General features: G+C 39.5%; 1 protein-coding gene across 1 annotated transcript; it reads right to left on the reverse strand.

The window, feature by feature from the left end:
* Positions 1 to 486: 486 nt before the first annotated feature.
* On the reverse strand, positions 487 to 9,245 carry LOC124264279. The gene is made up of 2 exons (XM_046699017.1): positions 9,065 to 9,245; positions 487 to 2,395 (listed from the first exon to the last, which is right to left on the reverse strand). The coding sequence occupies exon 2, from the start codon at positions 2,376 to 2,378 to the stop codon at positions 1,113 to 1,115; it is 1,266 nt and encodes a 421-aa protein (XP_046554973.1). The 5' UTR covers positions 2,379 to 2,395; positions 9,065 to 9,245; the 3' UTR covers positions 487 to 1,112.
* Between the last annotated feature and the right edge of the window lie 10,409 nt (positions 9,246 to 19,654).

Genomic DNA, 19,654 nt, shown 5'->3' on the forward strand with positions numbered 1-19,654 from the left:
GAAAACTTCCAATACATTGTGTCGATGCCTGGTTTCGAACCTTCAACACTTTGCTTACTAGCTTGGCGGTCTTGTCCACTAGGCTTCACTGTGAAGAATGTTTGTCAGCATGAACCATGTGTTCATGGGTATAGTGCGAGCAGCGCAGGACACGGGTAGCACATGCAAGGCAAGGTATCCACTGCCAGTCGAATCCCAGTTGATTTCAACAGTAAATACCAAATATTAAAAATTGTATCTAAAGTATATCTTCGGTCGGTTCATAAGTTGGATCAAAACCTCCTCCTCGGCTATGATCCTTCCTTACCTTTCACACCATTCTTTTCTTTGTATAGGTCCTTTAATTTCATGAATGACTAGAGGTATTCAAACCTTTCCTCACTGCTGATGTTAAAATCTTGACTTCTGCAACATTTGCAGAACCTTCAATGCAGTCATTCTCTGTAGCTCACAGGAAGTTCTCAAATATTTTTTAATGACTGTTTAGATCTTTGACTTTCTTGTTCCATAATCACATGTTAATGCAGATCTTCAAAGTTTTCCTCACACAGGTAGGTCACTGGAGATCTTCAAAGTTTTCTTTCATATAAGCTGATGACCATGACCAAGTTTATTTCCATGTACAGAAGCTCTCTACCACCTTCCTCACTTGAGATCTTCCTCTTCTTTAACTGACATCTCTGGGGGGACATTGTTTGGAGTCCTCAAGGGTATCCACTGCCTCAACACCTCCTGAGATCTTCTCCCTGTGTTACACATTTCATGGATGTTGCTTTCCCCACACATTCCTCCATGGCTGTAGAGATGGACATGCTGAGTGAGTGAGTATGGTTTTACGCCGCTTTTAGCAATATTCCAGCAATATCATGGCGGGAGACACCAGAATGGGCTTCACACATTGTGCCCATGTGGGGTGGACATGCTGAAACAAACACAGGGCAATAGACACAAACATCACTCTCAGAAACCATCAACAATTTTGAGATCTATTCCTTGGTTTTCCATCCACATCCTAATCCGTCCTGGGAATTCCCTGCCTACCTTGACTCTGCTGTAGGGTGGAAGTCAGGTGTAATTATCCCATTCTATTTCAATGGGCTAAATGGCAGCAGTCACTTCTTCACCTTTCTCTTCTTCACTGGCTGCTGATACTGTTCCTCAATTACTTCATTGTAATGTCTATTATTGATGCCATTGTCCACACTGGGACTTGCATACAACACAGTTATGTTGTGTTCAGATCCAAGAGATCTGACCCACTCCAGATTCTCCAGACTTGAACTGCAGTTCTGGATTTCACCAACTGTTCTTCCAAGACCATTGGGGTCATCCTGAAAACTGTCTGGTTTGTTAAATTGTTCAAGACATTCAACACCTGCCAACTGAAGAACGGTTTCAGCAGGAACCATTACCTTTTGGTTACCATGAAAACACACTGGAATCCCTATCTGTCCAAGATGTTCAGCCCATACGTCCTGAAGAATTGTTCCAACAGGAATGCATGGGTCATCTTCAAAGATTTCTGGTATCCTTATCTGGTCAAGACAAAAAGGCCCTGACTCCTGAAGATTTGTTCCAGCAGGAATGCTTGTGTCATCTTTAGGGTACTCTGTTATCTTCATCTGTTCAAGACATTCAGGCCCTGCCTCCTGAAGATTTGTTCCAGCAGAAATGCTTGTGTCATCTTTAGGGTATGCTGTTATCTTCATCTGTTCAAGACATTCAGGCCCTGCCTCCTGAAGATTTGTTCCAGCAGGAATGCTTGTGTCATCTTTAGGGTATTCTGCTATCTTCATCTGTTGAAGACATTCAGGCCCTGCATCCTGAAGATTTGTTCCAGCAGGAATGCTTGTGCCATCTTCAAGGATCCCAATACTTTGTCCAGCCTCCTGAAGAGATGTTGACAGGAAACCATCTTTTATAGTATAGGACAACTTCATGCTTCCAGCGGCAGTTTGTGATATTGGTCTCACCGAAACAATTAGATGACTGGAATCTGTACCATTTTGGAATTGCTCATCATTAGGTATGGGAGTTGGAGACCTCTGACTGAACATCTGACAAAGATTCTTTGACACCAATCTTTGCTCCCTGACCTTTGCCAAGATTTGTTTATGACAAGACAAAAGAATCCTTTTCCTTTTCCTCAAGCAACTCTCATCTAAGGTCGAGCTTTCCAGGTGCAAGTAGGACTTACTCTCTGAGTTACTTCCAGGAAGTTTATCTAAGATGACAGTACAGTCACTATTTGGTGGGTCTTGTGGACTCACGTCACCCTGGCATCGGATGTCCTTCTGGTCCATTTTGGGTATGTTCTTCTGAATGCTCATGTGCTGCCCAGGATTTGTAATCCTTTCAAGTGCTGTGTTGTGTGTCATATGTTCTTGCCCTGACCCTGAAATACAAGGCGGAAATAAGTGAGTGAGGAAATAAGTGAGTGAATGAATATTTCTTAACATTGGATCAGCAATTTTGCAGATATTCATGGCAAATTCAGTCATAATGTAATAACGTGGCTGATAGCATCATGTCTTCACTAATCACCTGGATACGTAAACAACCCCTTCAAATTAAAGGTGGCGGTGGGTAGTCTTGTGGTTAAAGTGCTAACTCGTCACACCGAAGACCTGGGTTCGATTTCCCACATGGGTACAATTATGAAGCCCATTTCTGGTGTCCCCTGCTGTGATATTGCTGGAATATTGCTAAAAGTGGCGTAAAACTAGTGAGTGAGTGAGTTTAGTTTTGCACTCAGCAATATTCCAGTTATATGGCGGCGGTCTGTAAATAATCGAGTCTGGACCAGACAATCCAGTGATCAACAGCATGAGCATCAATCTGCGCAATTGGGAACTGATGACATGTGTCAACCAAGTCAGCGAGCCTGACCACCCGATCCCGTTAGTCGCCTTTTACGACAAGCATGGGTTACTGAAGGTCAATATTCTAACCCGGACCTTCACGGGTTGGAGTAAAACTAAACTCACTCACACTAAAGTTTCATTTAACAGGTATAGCCTTCAAACTCTTAACTCTACAGCAGGAAATTCCTATTCTCAAACATGTTGACTAAACAATCACCATCTCAAGAAAAGTTTATTATACACATGCATCAAGCTTTTGACATTAGGTTATCAGGAGTGAGTGAGTTTAGTTTTACGCCACACTCAGCAATATACCAGCTATATGACGGCGGTCTGTAAATAATCGAGTCTGGACCAGACAATCCAGTGATCAACAGCATGAGCATTGATCTACACAACTGGGATAGGATGATGTGTCAACCAAGTCACCGAGCCTGACCACCCAATCCCGTTATTCGCCTCTTATGACAAGCATGGGTTACTGAAGATCAATTCTAACCCGGATCTTCACAGGTCTAGCTTATCAGGATTTGTTTGATAGTTTTCTGTATCCAAGGAACATCTTGGACTTCAAATTATAGTTTCATTTGACAGGTATAGCCTTTAAACACTTTACATTGTACACCAGGCAATACCTATTCTCCAATAAGTAGACTGTAATCCTACCTGTAATTTAATGTTTTAAATCATTCAAGGAGGTGAGGTGAGGTGAAATTGGGTTTAACGTTGTGATTGAGAATATTTTGCTCATATGACGACGTGCTTGTGTGTGTATGTGTATGTGCGGCTGCTTGTACTAGCCCAGACTGAAGCTGTTTTTGTTATAGTGCTAGCCCACTGAGATACCATGCCGCAGTGAAGCATGAATACCCCACTCAGACACATTATACTGACTCCGAGCCGACCAGACCTAGTTGTACCCATTAATGCCGAGTGCCAGGCAGGGACCAACAAGTACCATTTTTAACGTCTTTTGGTATGACGCGATCGGGGATCGAACCGCGACCTTCCGCTCTCTGAGCGGACAAATCATCCAAGGAAATAAATGGTAAACAAAAAGACAGTGGTGGAACTCCCAAACTCAGGTTACAGCTGTACAGTTTGAGTGAGTGAGTGAGTTGAGTTTTAGCAATATTCCAGCAATATCATGGCAGGGGACACCAGAAATGGGCTTCACACATTGTACAAATGTGGGGAATAGAACCTGGGTCTTCGGAATGATGAGTGAAAGCTTTAACCACTTAGCTACCCCACTGCCCCACAGTTTGTTTGACAAACGTGCTGGTCCACTAGACAAATGCTGGAAAATACTAGTCAAGACCAGTCATTTTTAAATGAAGTACACTGAAGCTTTGTAATTGGTAGTGTTACCAGTGGATCCATGATACTGCCTCCATATAAAACAAAAAATGATCACACAACATTTTAAGAAGAACAGTTAAAATCTGGCAGACTAATTTTATTTTATATATTATTTAGTTGGTCAGCTTGGTAGGTTGCTCGATTGCATGTCATTGTACCTGCACAGCTTGATGCTCACAATATCAACCACTGGTTTCTTCTGTCTGGACTTGATGTATACAATCTGCTGCCATAAAGCTGGAATATTGCTGTGTGAGGCTTTAAACAAAACACAAACACAAAACAGGCCTAAATCCTAATTTTATTACATTAGTATTATAACATTGACTCCACAGTAGTGGTGGTCTGATTAATTGAGATAATCGAAGATTGGTCGCAGTGACCAAACGACCAAGCAATCGATCACATTTTCTCATAATCGAACACAAACGATTTTGGAACCGCTGTAATAGAGTTTGAAATACTTGATGATTGAACATATCTAGGACGTTGTCAGGGCCGGAAAACATGTTTAATTCTTAGAAAACTCACTTCACTTTCTGAAAATCATGACTGAATATTTCTTGAAAAATCTGGGAAGTTTATGTTACACTGGAACTGAATCATTTTACACTGGATGTGAAATTTGCAAATGTAATTTGTGCAGTTTCTAAATAAAACAAAAAACAACAACAGAGAACCAAATGTTTTTTCTTTATACTTATCTGCAACTACAACCTGAATAGGAAAATCTAACCAAAAATGACGCATTAACCAATCATCAATTTTTTCGATGATCCAACACTACTTGGCATTGTTACCAATCATCAGTTGTGAGATTTCAGTCCAATACGATCAGCCCAACACTACTCCACAGGAAGCTTTAGTCCCAAAAAATTCTGTTCAGTCCATTTTTCTACGATCAGCTGATAAATGACAGATTGTAACATTTAATTCAACTGAAATGATTCACTATAAAAGCAATTTGCGTTGATTATTAAATAAAACATGTTTAACATTGGACAGACTGACTGACACTTTAAGATTTTTCTACTCATCTTCACTGGTCGGACGTCAGGAGTGACCCCTGATCTTCAGAGTGAGTGAGTGATTGAGTGTAGCTATACCACATGATTTTTTCATAATACATATAACTGATTATAAATAACATTATGTGATAGCTTGCACTCTACTGATTTCAGATCACTTTTCCTTTTGAAAATCGGACCATAAATAAATATTTTAGAGGCAAATAAAGTGTAAAGATTTTGGGTCCAGGTTTGGATTGATTTTGTACATGTAATACTTGAAACTTGCGGACCAGTGTTTTCGCTGAAAATATCTTAATTTTGCCACAACATTGCTGTTTTTGGGGGTATTACACAAAATTTAGTACATGGGGTAATTGGATACCCCTGATTTCATTTTTGGCATCAGAATTCACATAAATCTAAAGGATTAAGAGTTATTCCAGAGATTCAAGCAAAATATTGAATGAACAGTGAGTGCAATGACTGAGTGAGTGAGTGAGTGAGTGAGTGAGTGAGTGAGTGAGTGAGTGAGTGACATCGGCAGTATTTCACCCACATTGTGACTTGATCAAGTCATATATTGTCAAAACAGACACAATATGATTGATGACTTGCTTGGAAATACAGCAATTATTAATTATACCAATTTACAGAAAAAACACAAACAAAAACATTTGTTCTTATCAAGAAAAGCTAATATATTTTAACTGTCAAGATAAAATACAAATTTTATGTGAGCATATGAATACTGTTTTATGCCACTTATGGAGTATTCCATCAATGTCATTACTATCAGAACCCATGAAGATCCGGGTTAGAATTGGTCTTCAGTAACCCATAAGAGAGAACTAATGTCAGGTTTTCCGACTTGGTTGGGGCGGTGGGGTAGCCTAGTGGTTAAAGCGTTGACTCGTCACGCTGAAGACCCGGGTTCGAATCCCCACATGGGTACAATGAGTGAAGCCCATTTCTGGTGTCCCCCGCCGTGATATTGCTGGAATATTGCTAAAAGCGGCGTAAAACCATACTCAGGCAGTCAGTCTCCGACTTTGTCAACACATGTCATTGTATCCCAATTGTGTTGATCAGTGCTCATGATGTTGATCACTGGATTGTCTAGTCCAGATTAGATTATGTACAGACCGCTGCCATATAGCTGAAATATTGCTGAGTGCGGCGTATAACTTAACTCACTCGTATAACATACGAAAAACAAAAGCAATGGATCCCAGGTTTGCAATACCGTGAATGGCATATTACTGCTCATTAAATTAAAATTATTGGTAATTTAATATATGATCAAAGAATGGAAAATATCTACATGAGCAACAGCCTGGACATCGTGTGGCGTTGAATAACAAACAAACAAACATTACTATCAGCATTGGAAACAGTTTCTAACATTGACTTCAGAAATAACATTGAGGTCAGGCCGAAGACCGGGTTCGATTCCCTACATGGGTACATTGTGTGAAACCCATTTCTGGTGTCCCCTGCTGTGATATTGCTAAAAACTGCATAAAACTTGACTAACTTACTCGCTACAGCTGAAAGAATGTCTTCAAGACTGCTCAAATTACATGCTTACCTCTCTGCAAAACTCTTATGGGGAATACATAGAAGACATATTGTCATGTTGAACTACAATCTCCAACCAGCAGGACTTTTTGAAGAGATAAGGAAGTTATAGTCCGTTTGGCTCAAAAGCGGACAGATGGAGACGGCACAGCACAGGTTAATGAATAAATAACTTTGTATGTGAACATGCTTCTCGAACACCTGGCTGTCCCTTTCTCTGCACCCCTCCCTCGTAACAAATAGTGAACTGTGTCAATATTTTAATGATAGATTGTTAAACAACTTTTTTATTTTTAGGACAAAAATTCTGCAAAAACCTCACAGAGTGGGTATGATGTTTTGATTATGATCAGCGTTTCATTGAGTATGTTATGTTTATTAGTTTTCGAGTTAGATTGCAATTCATCGGTCCGCTTTTGAGCCAAACGGACTATAAAGGGGGGATATTTATGGACTTCTATATTTTGAGAAACACAATGTTTCGGAGTATATTCCTTCTCTTTCATCATTCACCATATGTATCATTTATGAATGTCATTCAAAGATTGCATTAATCAAAACTCAACCTATTTATAGAGATCCTGATAGTAGAGTTTCCACTGAGATTTTCTAATGAGGATAAATGTTTCATTAGAGCTGGCTAAAAAGATTTATATTCAGGAATATTGTTTAAAAAGATAATAATGATTATTGACATTAAAATTGTGTCATCAATAACATCGTACAAAAACTGATGAAATAAAATTTTAATATACTCATACCAAAAACAAACTTAGGTCTTTATTCATTGGCTGCTTCTGAATTAAGTTCCAGTGTATCCACAAGGAGGGTGAGGAGGGGTGAAATAGGTGAACAGAGGTGAAATAGGTTTTAATGGGTTTAAATGGGATGAAGCGGGTTTAAATGAGATGAATTAGGGTTTAACATTACATTCCAGATAACAGCATTTAAATAGGGCAACATGTAAATGCATACTAGTGTTGGGAATTGGTTAAAATATCATAATTGATGATTGGTCCATTACAACCGATCAATCATCGAAAATAATTGGCTAGCGTCATTTATTAAATTGTCCTGGCTGTTTGTTAATGCACATAAAATAATGAAAAAACATGCAGTTCTTTGGGGATTTTTTTTGCAAATTTCACGTCTTTAAAGGATGACTAGTATGTTAGGAACATAAATTTCCTGGAGTTTCAAGATAAATTTCATCACGACTTGGAACGAGCTTGTAGTGCTTATGAAACGTAACATTCAAAACCAACCCCTTGAGATAAATACTGTTAATGCAAACAAGTGTTCCAAAATTGCTTGTGTTCGATTATGACAAAACATGATCGATTGCTTGGTCGTTTAGTCATTGCGACCAATCTTCGATTATTTCAATTAATTGGACCACCACTAATGCATACATGTGTGTAACTGCTTGTAGTAGTCAAGACACATCCTGGCTTTATTGTGCTAGCCAGTTGAGACACTAAGATGCATTTTAACCCAATCACACAGTATACTGTCTGTGGGCTAGGCAGTCTCACAGTCCCTGAACGATTATATATTCCAGCCCTTTCTGCAATGGTAAAGCTGTAATTGAAGCAAGTCTACATTACCTCAGTTCAGAATCTCCCATCTCACTGAGGCTCTTTTCAAATTTAAATGGAATTAATTTTTCTATCAAATCATATAATACAGAGACTAAGCATTAGTCTGTGGGCTGGCAAGTTTATGAGTGAACAATTTGATACATGCATGGTATTTTCTGGATTCATAGATGAGCAGGCTAGCTCGCATGACAAGCATATTCGACAGTGTTAATTTTATTCATTTCTCTAAACACATTACTTTCCCTTCCGTCCAGCCCTTTCTGCAATGTAAGACGGTCAATGTAGCAAGTCTAGATTTCCTCAGGTTTGAATCTCCCGTCTCACTGGGGCTCCTTTTCAATTTAAATGGAATCATTTGTTTAAGTCAACTTTATATAGATTCAGAAACTAAACGTTAGTCTAGTACTCTACTTACCTATCAGTATGCACGAAGCCTTTGATAATTAGACCCGTGTATAAGGTTAATTGGTACCAATTGTACCCCAACACCGAGTCCCTTAACAGGATCGGTCTTGCAATTGGGTTTTGACACGCCACACAACATATCGCCCATTTGAGGTCGTAAGACACTAAGTCATATATAATCACAGAGTGTCATAAATATAGAGACAGGCAAAGTACTTCTCATAAATACTACAGCAAGATTCACCTGAACACACCCACCTGTTAAGCAGCTGATCAAGGGCTGTCGTTTGGACTCTGGAACATATAACTGGTCGATGAATTGATTTGCGCAAAATTATCAGTAGACAGAAACTAGTACGGTTTCCGTCCGAGCTCCTTACAGTGATTTCTTTCTCTGCTAAACGAAGCGAAAGTAGCACACACGCTGTTTTGAGACGGTCGGGGATTGATATAAGGGAGATAACTCGTGTATCCTCCAGCCTGTGCACAAGATCGATGTACGTTGTGAAACGTATTTCATATCACATTCTTTAATTGAATTGTGGCATATTTGAAATGGACACTATTTGTGATGCGTGTCTCTAGAGTTACACACAATGAATAATATCATGTTTGTGCCATACTCGTATACGATGTCCCCGCTGTTGCTCATATAGATATTTTTCATTCTTTGATCGTATATTAAATTACAAACAATTTTAATTTAATTAGCAACAATATGCCTTTCGTGGTTATTGCAAACGTGGGACCCATTGTATTTGTTCCGTGTATATTATACGCCACGCTCAATAGAGCTATTAAAGTGAGTTTAGTTTTACGCCGCACTCGGCAATATTCCAGCTATATGGCAGCCGTCTGTAAACAATCGAGTCTGGACCAGACAATCCAGTGATCAACATCATGAGCATCGATCTACGCAATTGGGATACAATGACGTGTCAACCAAGTGCCTGACCACCCGACCCCGTTAGTCGCCTCTTACGACGAACATGGGTTACCGAAGCTCACGGGACAGTGAGTGAGTGAGTGAATATGGTTTTACGCCGCTTTTAGCAATATTCCAGCAATATCAAGGCGGGGGACACCAGAAATGGGCTTCACACTTTGTACCCATGTGGGGAATCGAACCTGGGACTTCGGCGTGACGAGCCAACGCATTAACCACTAGGCTACCCCAGCGCCCCCTCACGGGACAGAGCTGTTAGAAGAAGGTCTGTGTAAAGTCGAGACTGGTGCCAAAACCCAGTGAGTGATATTATGAGCAATGTTGACAAAGGCCCTAAACTCTCCTGCCTATGCCTTGAATTGCTTATAAAGTCTGCCCCCCTCCCCCTTTATGCTGAAAGTTTGTTAAATGACCATTGAAACTCGGGTGAAAAAGTGTTCACCCTCCTTTTCTCAATAGTGTGCACCTCCGCCCCTTCTCAAAAGCTGTATCCGCCCCTGTATTGTATCGGATCCTATTCATGTTGAACAGTGAGTGAGTTTACGCCTACTTTAGCAATATTCCAGAAATATCACGACAAGGGACACTAGAAATGGGCCATTGTATTGTACCCATGTGGGGACCGAACCCGGGTCTTCGGCGTGACGAACAGACGCTTTAACCACTAGGCTATCCCACCGCCCCTGTTGATGAAGATGAAATGATGTTTGTTCGTTGTTTAACACCGCACTCGGCAATATTCCAGCAATTTGGCGGCGATCTGTAAATAATCGAGTCAATCCAGTGATTGAGATCATGAGCATAGATGGTCCAGACTCGCATATACACAGACCGTCACCATATAGCTGGGATATTGCTGAGTACGGCGCAAAACTAAACTCACTCACTCTTTGCAAATGAAAGGGGATGTAGACAGGGAGACCCACTATCCCCATATCTTTTCCTTTTTGTGGCTGAAATTCTTGGTTGCATGATAAGAAATAATGAAAACATCAAAGGTATTGTCATCAATGATAATGAATATAAACTGGATCAATATGCCGATGATACTGAACTATTTCTTGATGGAACTGAAGAGAGTTTGTACTCTGCTATTGACACAATTAATAAGTTTTACAAAATGTCAGGCTTGAAAATTAATTTAGACAAATCAAAAGCAATCTGGATTGGATCCAAAGCTAAATCAATGGATAAAATATGTAATGATCTGAAACTTGAATGGGTAATTGGTGAATTTGATGTACTAGGTATTAAATTTACACCAGATCTTAAAGACTTATGGGTAATCAACACAGGAAAGAGACTGGAGGGAATTAATAGACTCTTAGCATCTTGGAGAAAAAGAAATTTAACACTTATTGGTAAAATAACAGTAATAAAAACTCTAGCAATCTCAAAATTGGTCCATATTTTCAATTCCTTGCCCAACCCACCAGCAGAATTTATCACGTCCCTTGACAAAATGTTTTATAAATTTATTTGGAATGACAAGAATGATAAATAAAAAGGATTGTAATTAAAAACAACTATGAAGAAGCAGGTTTGAGAATGATTGATGCAAAAACATTTATAGACGCTTTGAAATTATCTACTTTAAGACAGTATTTCAAAAGAGGTGATAAGGATAATCCATGCAATATACCGTTTAAAGACTTATTTAATTTTGGAGCAAATTCTGAAACTTACTTTAAGATTGAAAATCCTTTTTGGCGTGATGTGCTAAAAGCATGGCAACTATTCCACTAAAAACATTGTATTGACCCAAATAACATTAATGAAATTCTATCCCAACCGTTATGGTTTAATCATAATTTTAAAAATTCATTAAACTTCATAAAGAACGGGGCAGATAAAGGAATTATAAATATTAGGGATATTTGTGATGAAACTGGATTATTGTCAATAGAATCTTTAAAAGAAATATATGGTATCAAAGGCACCTTTTTAGATTATAAATATTTACTACATGTATTACCTGACTCTTGGAAAAATACTCTTAACCACTGTCATTTAATACCAGTCAGGGATTTAAATATTAACCAATTCCAGATATATCTAGTAAAAACATCTAAAGGCTGCAGGACTTTTTATGATAAACTTATTTCCAACGATATACACCCAAATATGTTTAATAAATGGCAGCTGCTATTTCCTGAAATAGACTTATTTACAGCATACAGAAAAGGATTGCAAGACACACAACTTTTAGATTTTCAATATAGATTTCTACAAGGTGTTATTTATACAAAAGGAGAATTGCTTAAAATGAAAAAGGTTGATAGCAGTCTATGTTGTTTCTGCAATGATCTAAATGAAAGTGTTTGTCATGTGTACTGGGAATGTCAGGAGACACAAACTTTTGGAAAAACCTACAAATTTGTCTTAACAATTTATACCCTCACGCATTGCTATTATCAAAACATATGGTTTGGTTTGGTACATCATAATATATTACTAAATCACATCATTATTGCATCAAAAAAGACACATTTACGTATGCAGTATTAAAATTACGCATCCAAACATAACTCTATTTATAAAAATTTGAAAGAAATATTCTTTGTGGAAAACCATATATGCAAAAGAAATAATAAAATAGAAGATTTCAATCATAAATGGGGTCTTCTCTTCCCAGTACTTTGATGAATTTAAAATGTATCCAATTTACCTGAGGTCATATTTCTCTTTTATTGACTTATAAACTGAGGGGCAAAAGAAACGTCCCCGATCATTTTTGTATCATAAAATGATACAAACACGTGCAATTCAATGTTGAAATGTTTGATATAATTTTTGAACATATTATGCAGACTGTCATTACAGAACAATTGAAACAATTTGCTGTAAGTAGAGTTTTTGTGACGTTTTTCACAGGAGGTTCAAATGTCCGGTTTTCGATCATGACAACACATGCACATCAGTACTGACAGAGTGGCTTTGAGTGTCCAACTCCTCAGTAGCGAGTGTGTCCACCTCTTGCAGCGATACATGCTGCCACACGACGTCGTGCAGAGTGCACAAGACGTCTGATCACGTGATGTGGGATGCGACGCCATTCTTCCTGTAGAGCTTGAGCCAAAGCATTTCTTGTCTGTGGGGGGATGTTGACGTTGCTTAACCTGACGGCCGAGATGATCCCATAGGTGCTCAATAGGTGATAAATCGGGGGATCTTGCTGGCCAAGGAATGACGTTTACGTTGTTGTTGTTCAGGAAGTTCCGGGTAACAACAGCAGTGTGGGGAGTAGCGTTATCCTGCTGAAACAACACGCCTCGATTCTGCTGGAGGAAGGGTAACACGACAGGTCGTAAAACAACATCAATGTATCGACGGGCATTCAGGTTTCCCTCTATCACCAACAAGTCAGCCGCCAAACGTCTCAACTTCCTGAACGCAACAACGTGCTGTGCGTTCGTTCCGACGTCTGTAGACTCGTACCCGACCATCTGCTTTGTTCAACTGGAAGCGGCTCTCGTCACTGAAGAGTACCCGGCGCCAGTTCCGCGGCTGCCACTGCCGAACTCTACGTGCCCAAGCCAATCGACGACGTCGATGTTCACGCGTTAACGTCACGCCCCGGAATGGTCTGTAGGCTCTGATACCGAATCGGCGGAGTCGTCTGGATATGGTCCTTCTACTGACTGGATGGGTAAGGCTGGTTGTTGCTGATGACGTCACAGTCAGGAATCTGTTGCGCAAGTGAAGCACCCGTAAATGGCGGTCTTCCTGAGGGGTGGTTACGGGTGGTCTCCCTGTCCTAGGCCTGTCTGCAGTCCGACCTGTTGTTCTGAAGCGTGTCATCAGTCTGGTGATAGTTTTCTTGCTGCAACCCATGATTCTTGCAACGTGACTGTGAGAAGCACCCAGCTGCAACATCCCAATAGCTCGTTCTCTCTGTTCTGCAGTGAGTCGAGGCATGTTCTTTGTGTCCAACGTATTGAAGTGATGAATTCGAACAGTCGAGCATAATTTTTATACTGTACTTTCATACGGGTATGTTTCCACAGAAGCATGCAAAAAACGTGAATAAAAGCAATTTTCATGCTTACAAAAAACTCCACGTGGATTTCCGTTCTGTGAGACGTGGGGATGCGTTCGGGAGATGTGTTCCTAAATAAATTTCCGTCATAACGAAAACAGAAGAAATGTTTTTTACAATTTTACTTTGGGGACGTTTCTTTTGCCCCTCAGTTTATATGTGTATTAACACAATATTGACATAGTACCTGTACATCATCCATCTGTCTGTATATCACTGTTCTACATATGACATTGTAATCCTGGGAACCAATAAAAAAAACCCCCCAAACCCCCAAAACAACTCACTCACTATATATTATTCATGTATCATTAGCGAGTTTCGTTCAAGGAAAACCGCCAAGAACTGTCATTTGATATCCCCATTAAAAATGGCCATTAAACTAAACTTCTAAATTAGCAGTAATAGACTCTAATTATTAATGATATATCAATCATCTAAATGTCAACATTCTGTGTAATATCTGATAAGATTGTAAGATAATTAAATAATATTTTAAATTATTTATTTAAATGAGAAAGGCTCTGTAAGAAGAGATTGCTAACCTGTTTCACAAATTATTTGTTTCTCTCTAAATAGGTGTGCGTATATAAGGTAAGTTATATAAACGTTTTGGTAAAAGTGCGTTAATTCTAGTAAATGAGTGAGTTTTACGCCGCTTTTAGCAATACTCCGGCAACATCACGGCGGGGGACACCAGAAGCATGTTGTATCCCTGTGGGCAATCGAAACCATTACGCGGACAGCCAGTTCGCAGACACCTTAAAACAACATTTACGGTTCAGTGAACAGATTATCTACTACCTGTTACCTCCACATTATAATGTAGTCCAATTAATAATAAACTGAAGCTATATTTTTTATTTTGAAAGATGGACTAAAAGACAGTAGTTTGAATTTTTATTGCTGCAATATAAAAACAGTTTATTTTCATAAATATTTCGGTTTAACCTTCTAGTCTAACGGGAGTCGGCATCATCATATTGAAAACATTAGCTTAGCTATTAGAAATTGCGACACTGTTGTATCATATAAATCAAATAAAGACAAATGTGAACCTAAATATTAATCACATGGAATACAAAAGTTATATGTTTTGAACACAATATTAAGATATATGACGAGTGCACTTAATTACGATTGATTTAGAATAAATATTTAAAATATGACGCATCATGTCAATGTGGCCTTGGATGTGAGAATGTTTTTCATTACTTCCTTGAATGTCCATTGTATACTACTCAAAGACATAAACTGTTACAAACGTTAGAAAGTATTGTTAAAATTAGAAAACTGATTGGTATTAATCGTAACCTACATGGCAATACAGGTGTCTCATTTACTGCAAATCAGAATGTTTTCAAATATGTACATATCTATATCTCTCCAACAAAACGTTTTCTCAGTTAACTTCTGTTGTACATATACTGTTATTGGGAGGGGGCTTTTCTATCAATAAACACAATCAAACCTCTCAGTGACAAACCTGTTTTTATATTCGATAGTAATTGATAGTAAAATCAGTTTTGAGAAGAGAAATCATTTATCATTTAATCACAACAAAGTTCTATTTACCCACAATCAAACTTCTCCGTAACGAACCTGTTTCAGGCTCACCCTGCTCTACTCACTAGACAGTGGAGTGTTCCCTTATACCCGTAGGTCTTACCCTAATTAACCTTCTAGTTCAGTGACTGTCAGTTGGGTGTCTGTCAAATGGGTGTCTGTCAATTGGGAGATAACCGAACCCGGGTCATCAGAGTGACGAGCAAACACTTTAACCATTAGGCTAACAACCCCTCACCCCCCACCCCCATGGTTGTCTCGCTTTTGGTTTGAGCTATTTGTTTTCACCGTTTGTTTAAATAAAATTAACCACGATTTCTATTTTATACTAAAACGTACTGTGGAGTATTCTAATCGTTTTTTAAAATATGAATATTTCTTGACACTTAGCATTCCAGGATGGTCAATTTCCAGCTCCATAAGTCATATAGGATATGGGATAGCTATTATCTTTTAATTGTGTGTGTTTAATGCAGCACCCAGCAATATTACAGCCATATGCCGTCTGTCTGTAAATAATTGAGTCTGGACCAGACAATCCAGTGATCAACAACATGATCTACGCACGATCTACGTAAATGGGTTATGGTGCTATGTGTTGACCAAGTTACTGAGTCTGATCACCCGATCCCATGAACGTTTCAGTAATACATAACTATATCATCTTATGGTTTGGTACACTATAAACAACAGATTTAAAGATAACATCAGCTTCAATTTAAGCAGGTAAATAGCAGAGTAACTCAAGTAAATATATGTGACAGTTCTCCACAGTAACTCAGAACTTTCAACGTCACGAAAAACAGAGCAAAAACGGCATGGACTGCTCAGCGATGACACCAGGTGTTGGCGACAAGTCCTCGCAAGTCCTGCCCAACAATTTGGATGAAATAGCAGGTGTCGCTTTAAGTTTACTCCCACAACGCAGACCTCCCAAAATGCAGAACTCCCTAAACGCAGATAAAATTTGCACACTATTTAATTGGGCCATGCTGGTCACCCCTAATTCATGAATGGACTGGTCCGCTCCCCTACGTACCGCAAGGGATTGCCGCTATGTTAAGTTACTGTGAGGTGAGGTGAGGTGAAATTGGGTCTAACGTCTTTCATGAGAATATTTCGCTCATATGACGACGTGGATGCGTGTGTATGTGTATGTGCAGCTGCTTGTACTAGCCTAGACTGAAGCTGGTTTTATAGTGCTAGCCCACTGAGATACCATGCCGCAGTGAAGCATGAATACCCCACTCAGACAAATTATACTGACTCCGAGCCGACCAGTCCTTGTTGTACCTATTAATGCCGAGCGCCAGGCAGGGACCAACAAGTACCATATTTTAACGTCTTTTGGTATGACGCGGTCGGGGATCGAACCCGCGACCTTCCGCACGCAGGGCGGACGCTCTAACCACTACACCACGGAGGCGGTCGTTAAGTTACTGAGTAATAGTGTACGATAACTATTACACTAATTATTAATTAGGGGCGGTGGGGTAGCCTTGTGGTTAAAGCGTTGGCTCGTCACGCCGAAGACCCGGGTTCGATTCCCCACGTGGGTACAATGTGTGAAGCCCATTTATGGTGTCCCCGCCTTGATATTGCTGGAATATTGCTAAAAGCGGCGTAACACTAAACTCACTCACTCACTCATTATTAATTAATGATTATCATTACAATTTGCGTGGAAAGGCAGGAGTCGCTTAACAAGTGATAAAGTCAACAATCACGCAATCAGTGGAGAGAAAAAGCCGGTGATGTAGAACCCATCCACTTAGTTTGTCAAAAGTGAAAAAAATATATTAATGATAAATAGCGACAGCAGATTTCAAAGCAGATGTTCTGCACCCAGGACAAAAAGCCTATTAAAGAGTTATTAGCAGTAATGTTGTAGTCCCGCTTGAATTGCAACTGTCGAAATTCAATGATGCATTACACATTATCGTGTTGTACCAACTTCGTTTGTGTTAACGTTGTAACGACGTCGTGGTGCTGCTGTGGGCGTCTAATACCACGTTATATAGTCTCCCTGCTAATACAACACAACGTCTTCGGTAAATTGTTGGCTACTGTCGGCAAACTGACATTCACTGTCGCTTGAAATGAATGAGTGAGTGAGTCAGTGAGTGAGCGAGCGTGGTCTAACTACGCCGCTTTGTACCTATGTGGGGAATCGAACCCAAGTCTTCGGCGTGGCGAGCGAACGCTTTAACCATTAGGCTACCCCACCGCCATGTGCTTTACTACGAAAGTGTTATCCAAATACATGTATAACATATGCTACATTTGATCACTTTCTTATGGTGTCCTATAATTGCCATCGCGTGGCGCGTAAAAAAAGAACGACGTCGACGACGTCGCATAAAAAAGACGACGTCGCGCTTTGTAAAATATATTTTGGCTACAAAAATAACGGGCGACGTCGTGGGCGACGTCGTGAACGACGTCGTGGGCGACGTCATGGGCGACGTCGTGGGCGACTATATCGAGTGGTTATCGGCCTCTGAACGTGGCTGACCAAGGTTACGTCTAAAAGAAGAATCGTTAAACGAAACAGGATTTAAAACGCAAAAAATGCTTCAGTCACTCCCGATAAACATTTCTGTCGACCCGAAAATGTTTTTACACCTATATCCAATCAAATACCACCCTAGAAGGCCACTGTTCATTGTATGTAAGGCATACCCATCTGCAAATGAAACGATCTCTTCCCCACACTCTAAACATAATCACCGCCACTATTGTTCGGTCCGGCATACCTCGGGCCGTCAAAAGCAGCTTAAACCTCACACATGTATCTTGAATTGCGTTTTAATTCACAGATTAGTATTACATCTACCTATATATCACTTTTCCAGCCCTTTCTCTCCATTTTCACCCGTAAAGGTCCGGATTAGAAAGTGCCTTCAGTAACCCATGCTTGTCGTAACGGGGGCGGGTGGTCAGACTCGCTGACTTGGTTGACATATGTCATCGGTTCCGAAATGCGCAGATCGATGTTCATGCTGTTGATCACTGGATTGTCTGGTTCATACTCGATTATTTACAGACAGCCGCCATATAGCTGGAATATTGCTGAGTGCGGCGTAAAACTAAACTCACTCACTCACTCACTCTCTATTTTCAACATAGCCTCAATCAAAGTGTTAAGTTTCTGTTGGCCCCACTTGGCCGGAGCTGTCAAAAGCAACTTAAACCTCGCACATGTATCTTGAAGTCTCACAGATGAATCCTAGATTCTGTTTACATCCAATGAATATAGTTATATCTATCTAAATACCACTTTATAGACCCAGTTTTCTTTGTAACATCACAATGTAGCATTTAGGTAGATATAATACTGATCTATGGATTTAAACACATTTCAAGATACATGTGTGAGGTTTAAGTTACTGTTTAACCAGCCAAATCGGGCCGAACAGACTGAACACTTTGATTGAGGCTATTTTGAGGTTGGCAGAACAAGGGCTTCACTTTAACGGAGCAGTTACCTTTACATGTGGCATTTTGTAACATTTCAATGTGATATGTAGGTAGATATAATACTAATCTATGGATTTAAGCACAATTAAAGATACACCTTTGAGGTGTTAGGTGCTTTAGACGACTCGAGCCAAGCCGGACCGAACGCTTGTGACACAGTGTGTTTGTTCAGAATATATAGAAATGAAGGCTGCACTTCGAGCAACGTGTTTGCTTAAAATACTACGCTTTGAGACTCTATAAAGAAGTATTTAGGTACTAGTAGATATAATACCATTTTGCCTTTCATGTGTACTAGCAAATTTAAGCATATGCATACGCGCTGGCTATCGGATTTGGGCTGGTGTTGTTTACGGTTTAGAATACAATGAAAACACATAAGAATGTGTGTTTGTGTAAATGTATACTTTCTTTGATCCTTTATAACATATTACAAAAGGTTGTGATTTAGTATATTTCTTTTAACATATATAATCATGTCATAATTTCCCATATAACATGGGGAGCAAATTATTTCGAAGCCATTGAAAATGTCCATGCATCTTATTTTAAAAGATTTCTTACAGAAGGTATATTTGCTTCCAATAAAGCCATACTTGGCGAAACAGGATGCTATAACATGCATATTGAGAGTCAAATGAGAGTTATTAGATACTGGATTAAACTTATAAGAATGCCTGATTATCGCTACCCTATCAAAGCTGTCAAATATTGTTATCACTGGATAAATGTGGAAAGTATTCATGGGCTTCAGATGTGAGAAATATGTTATTTTCAAGCGAGTTTTCTCATGTTTGATTTAA

This window comes from Haliotis rubra, unplaced genomic scaffold (genome assembly GCF_003918875.1).
Source record: "Haliotis rubra isolate DU_JTF1 unplaced genomic scaffold, ASM391887v1 Scf918, whole genome shotgun sequence".
Lineage (NCBI taxonomy): Eukaryota > Metazoa > Mollusca > Gastropoda > Lepetellida > Haliotidae > Haliotis > Haliotis rubra.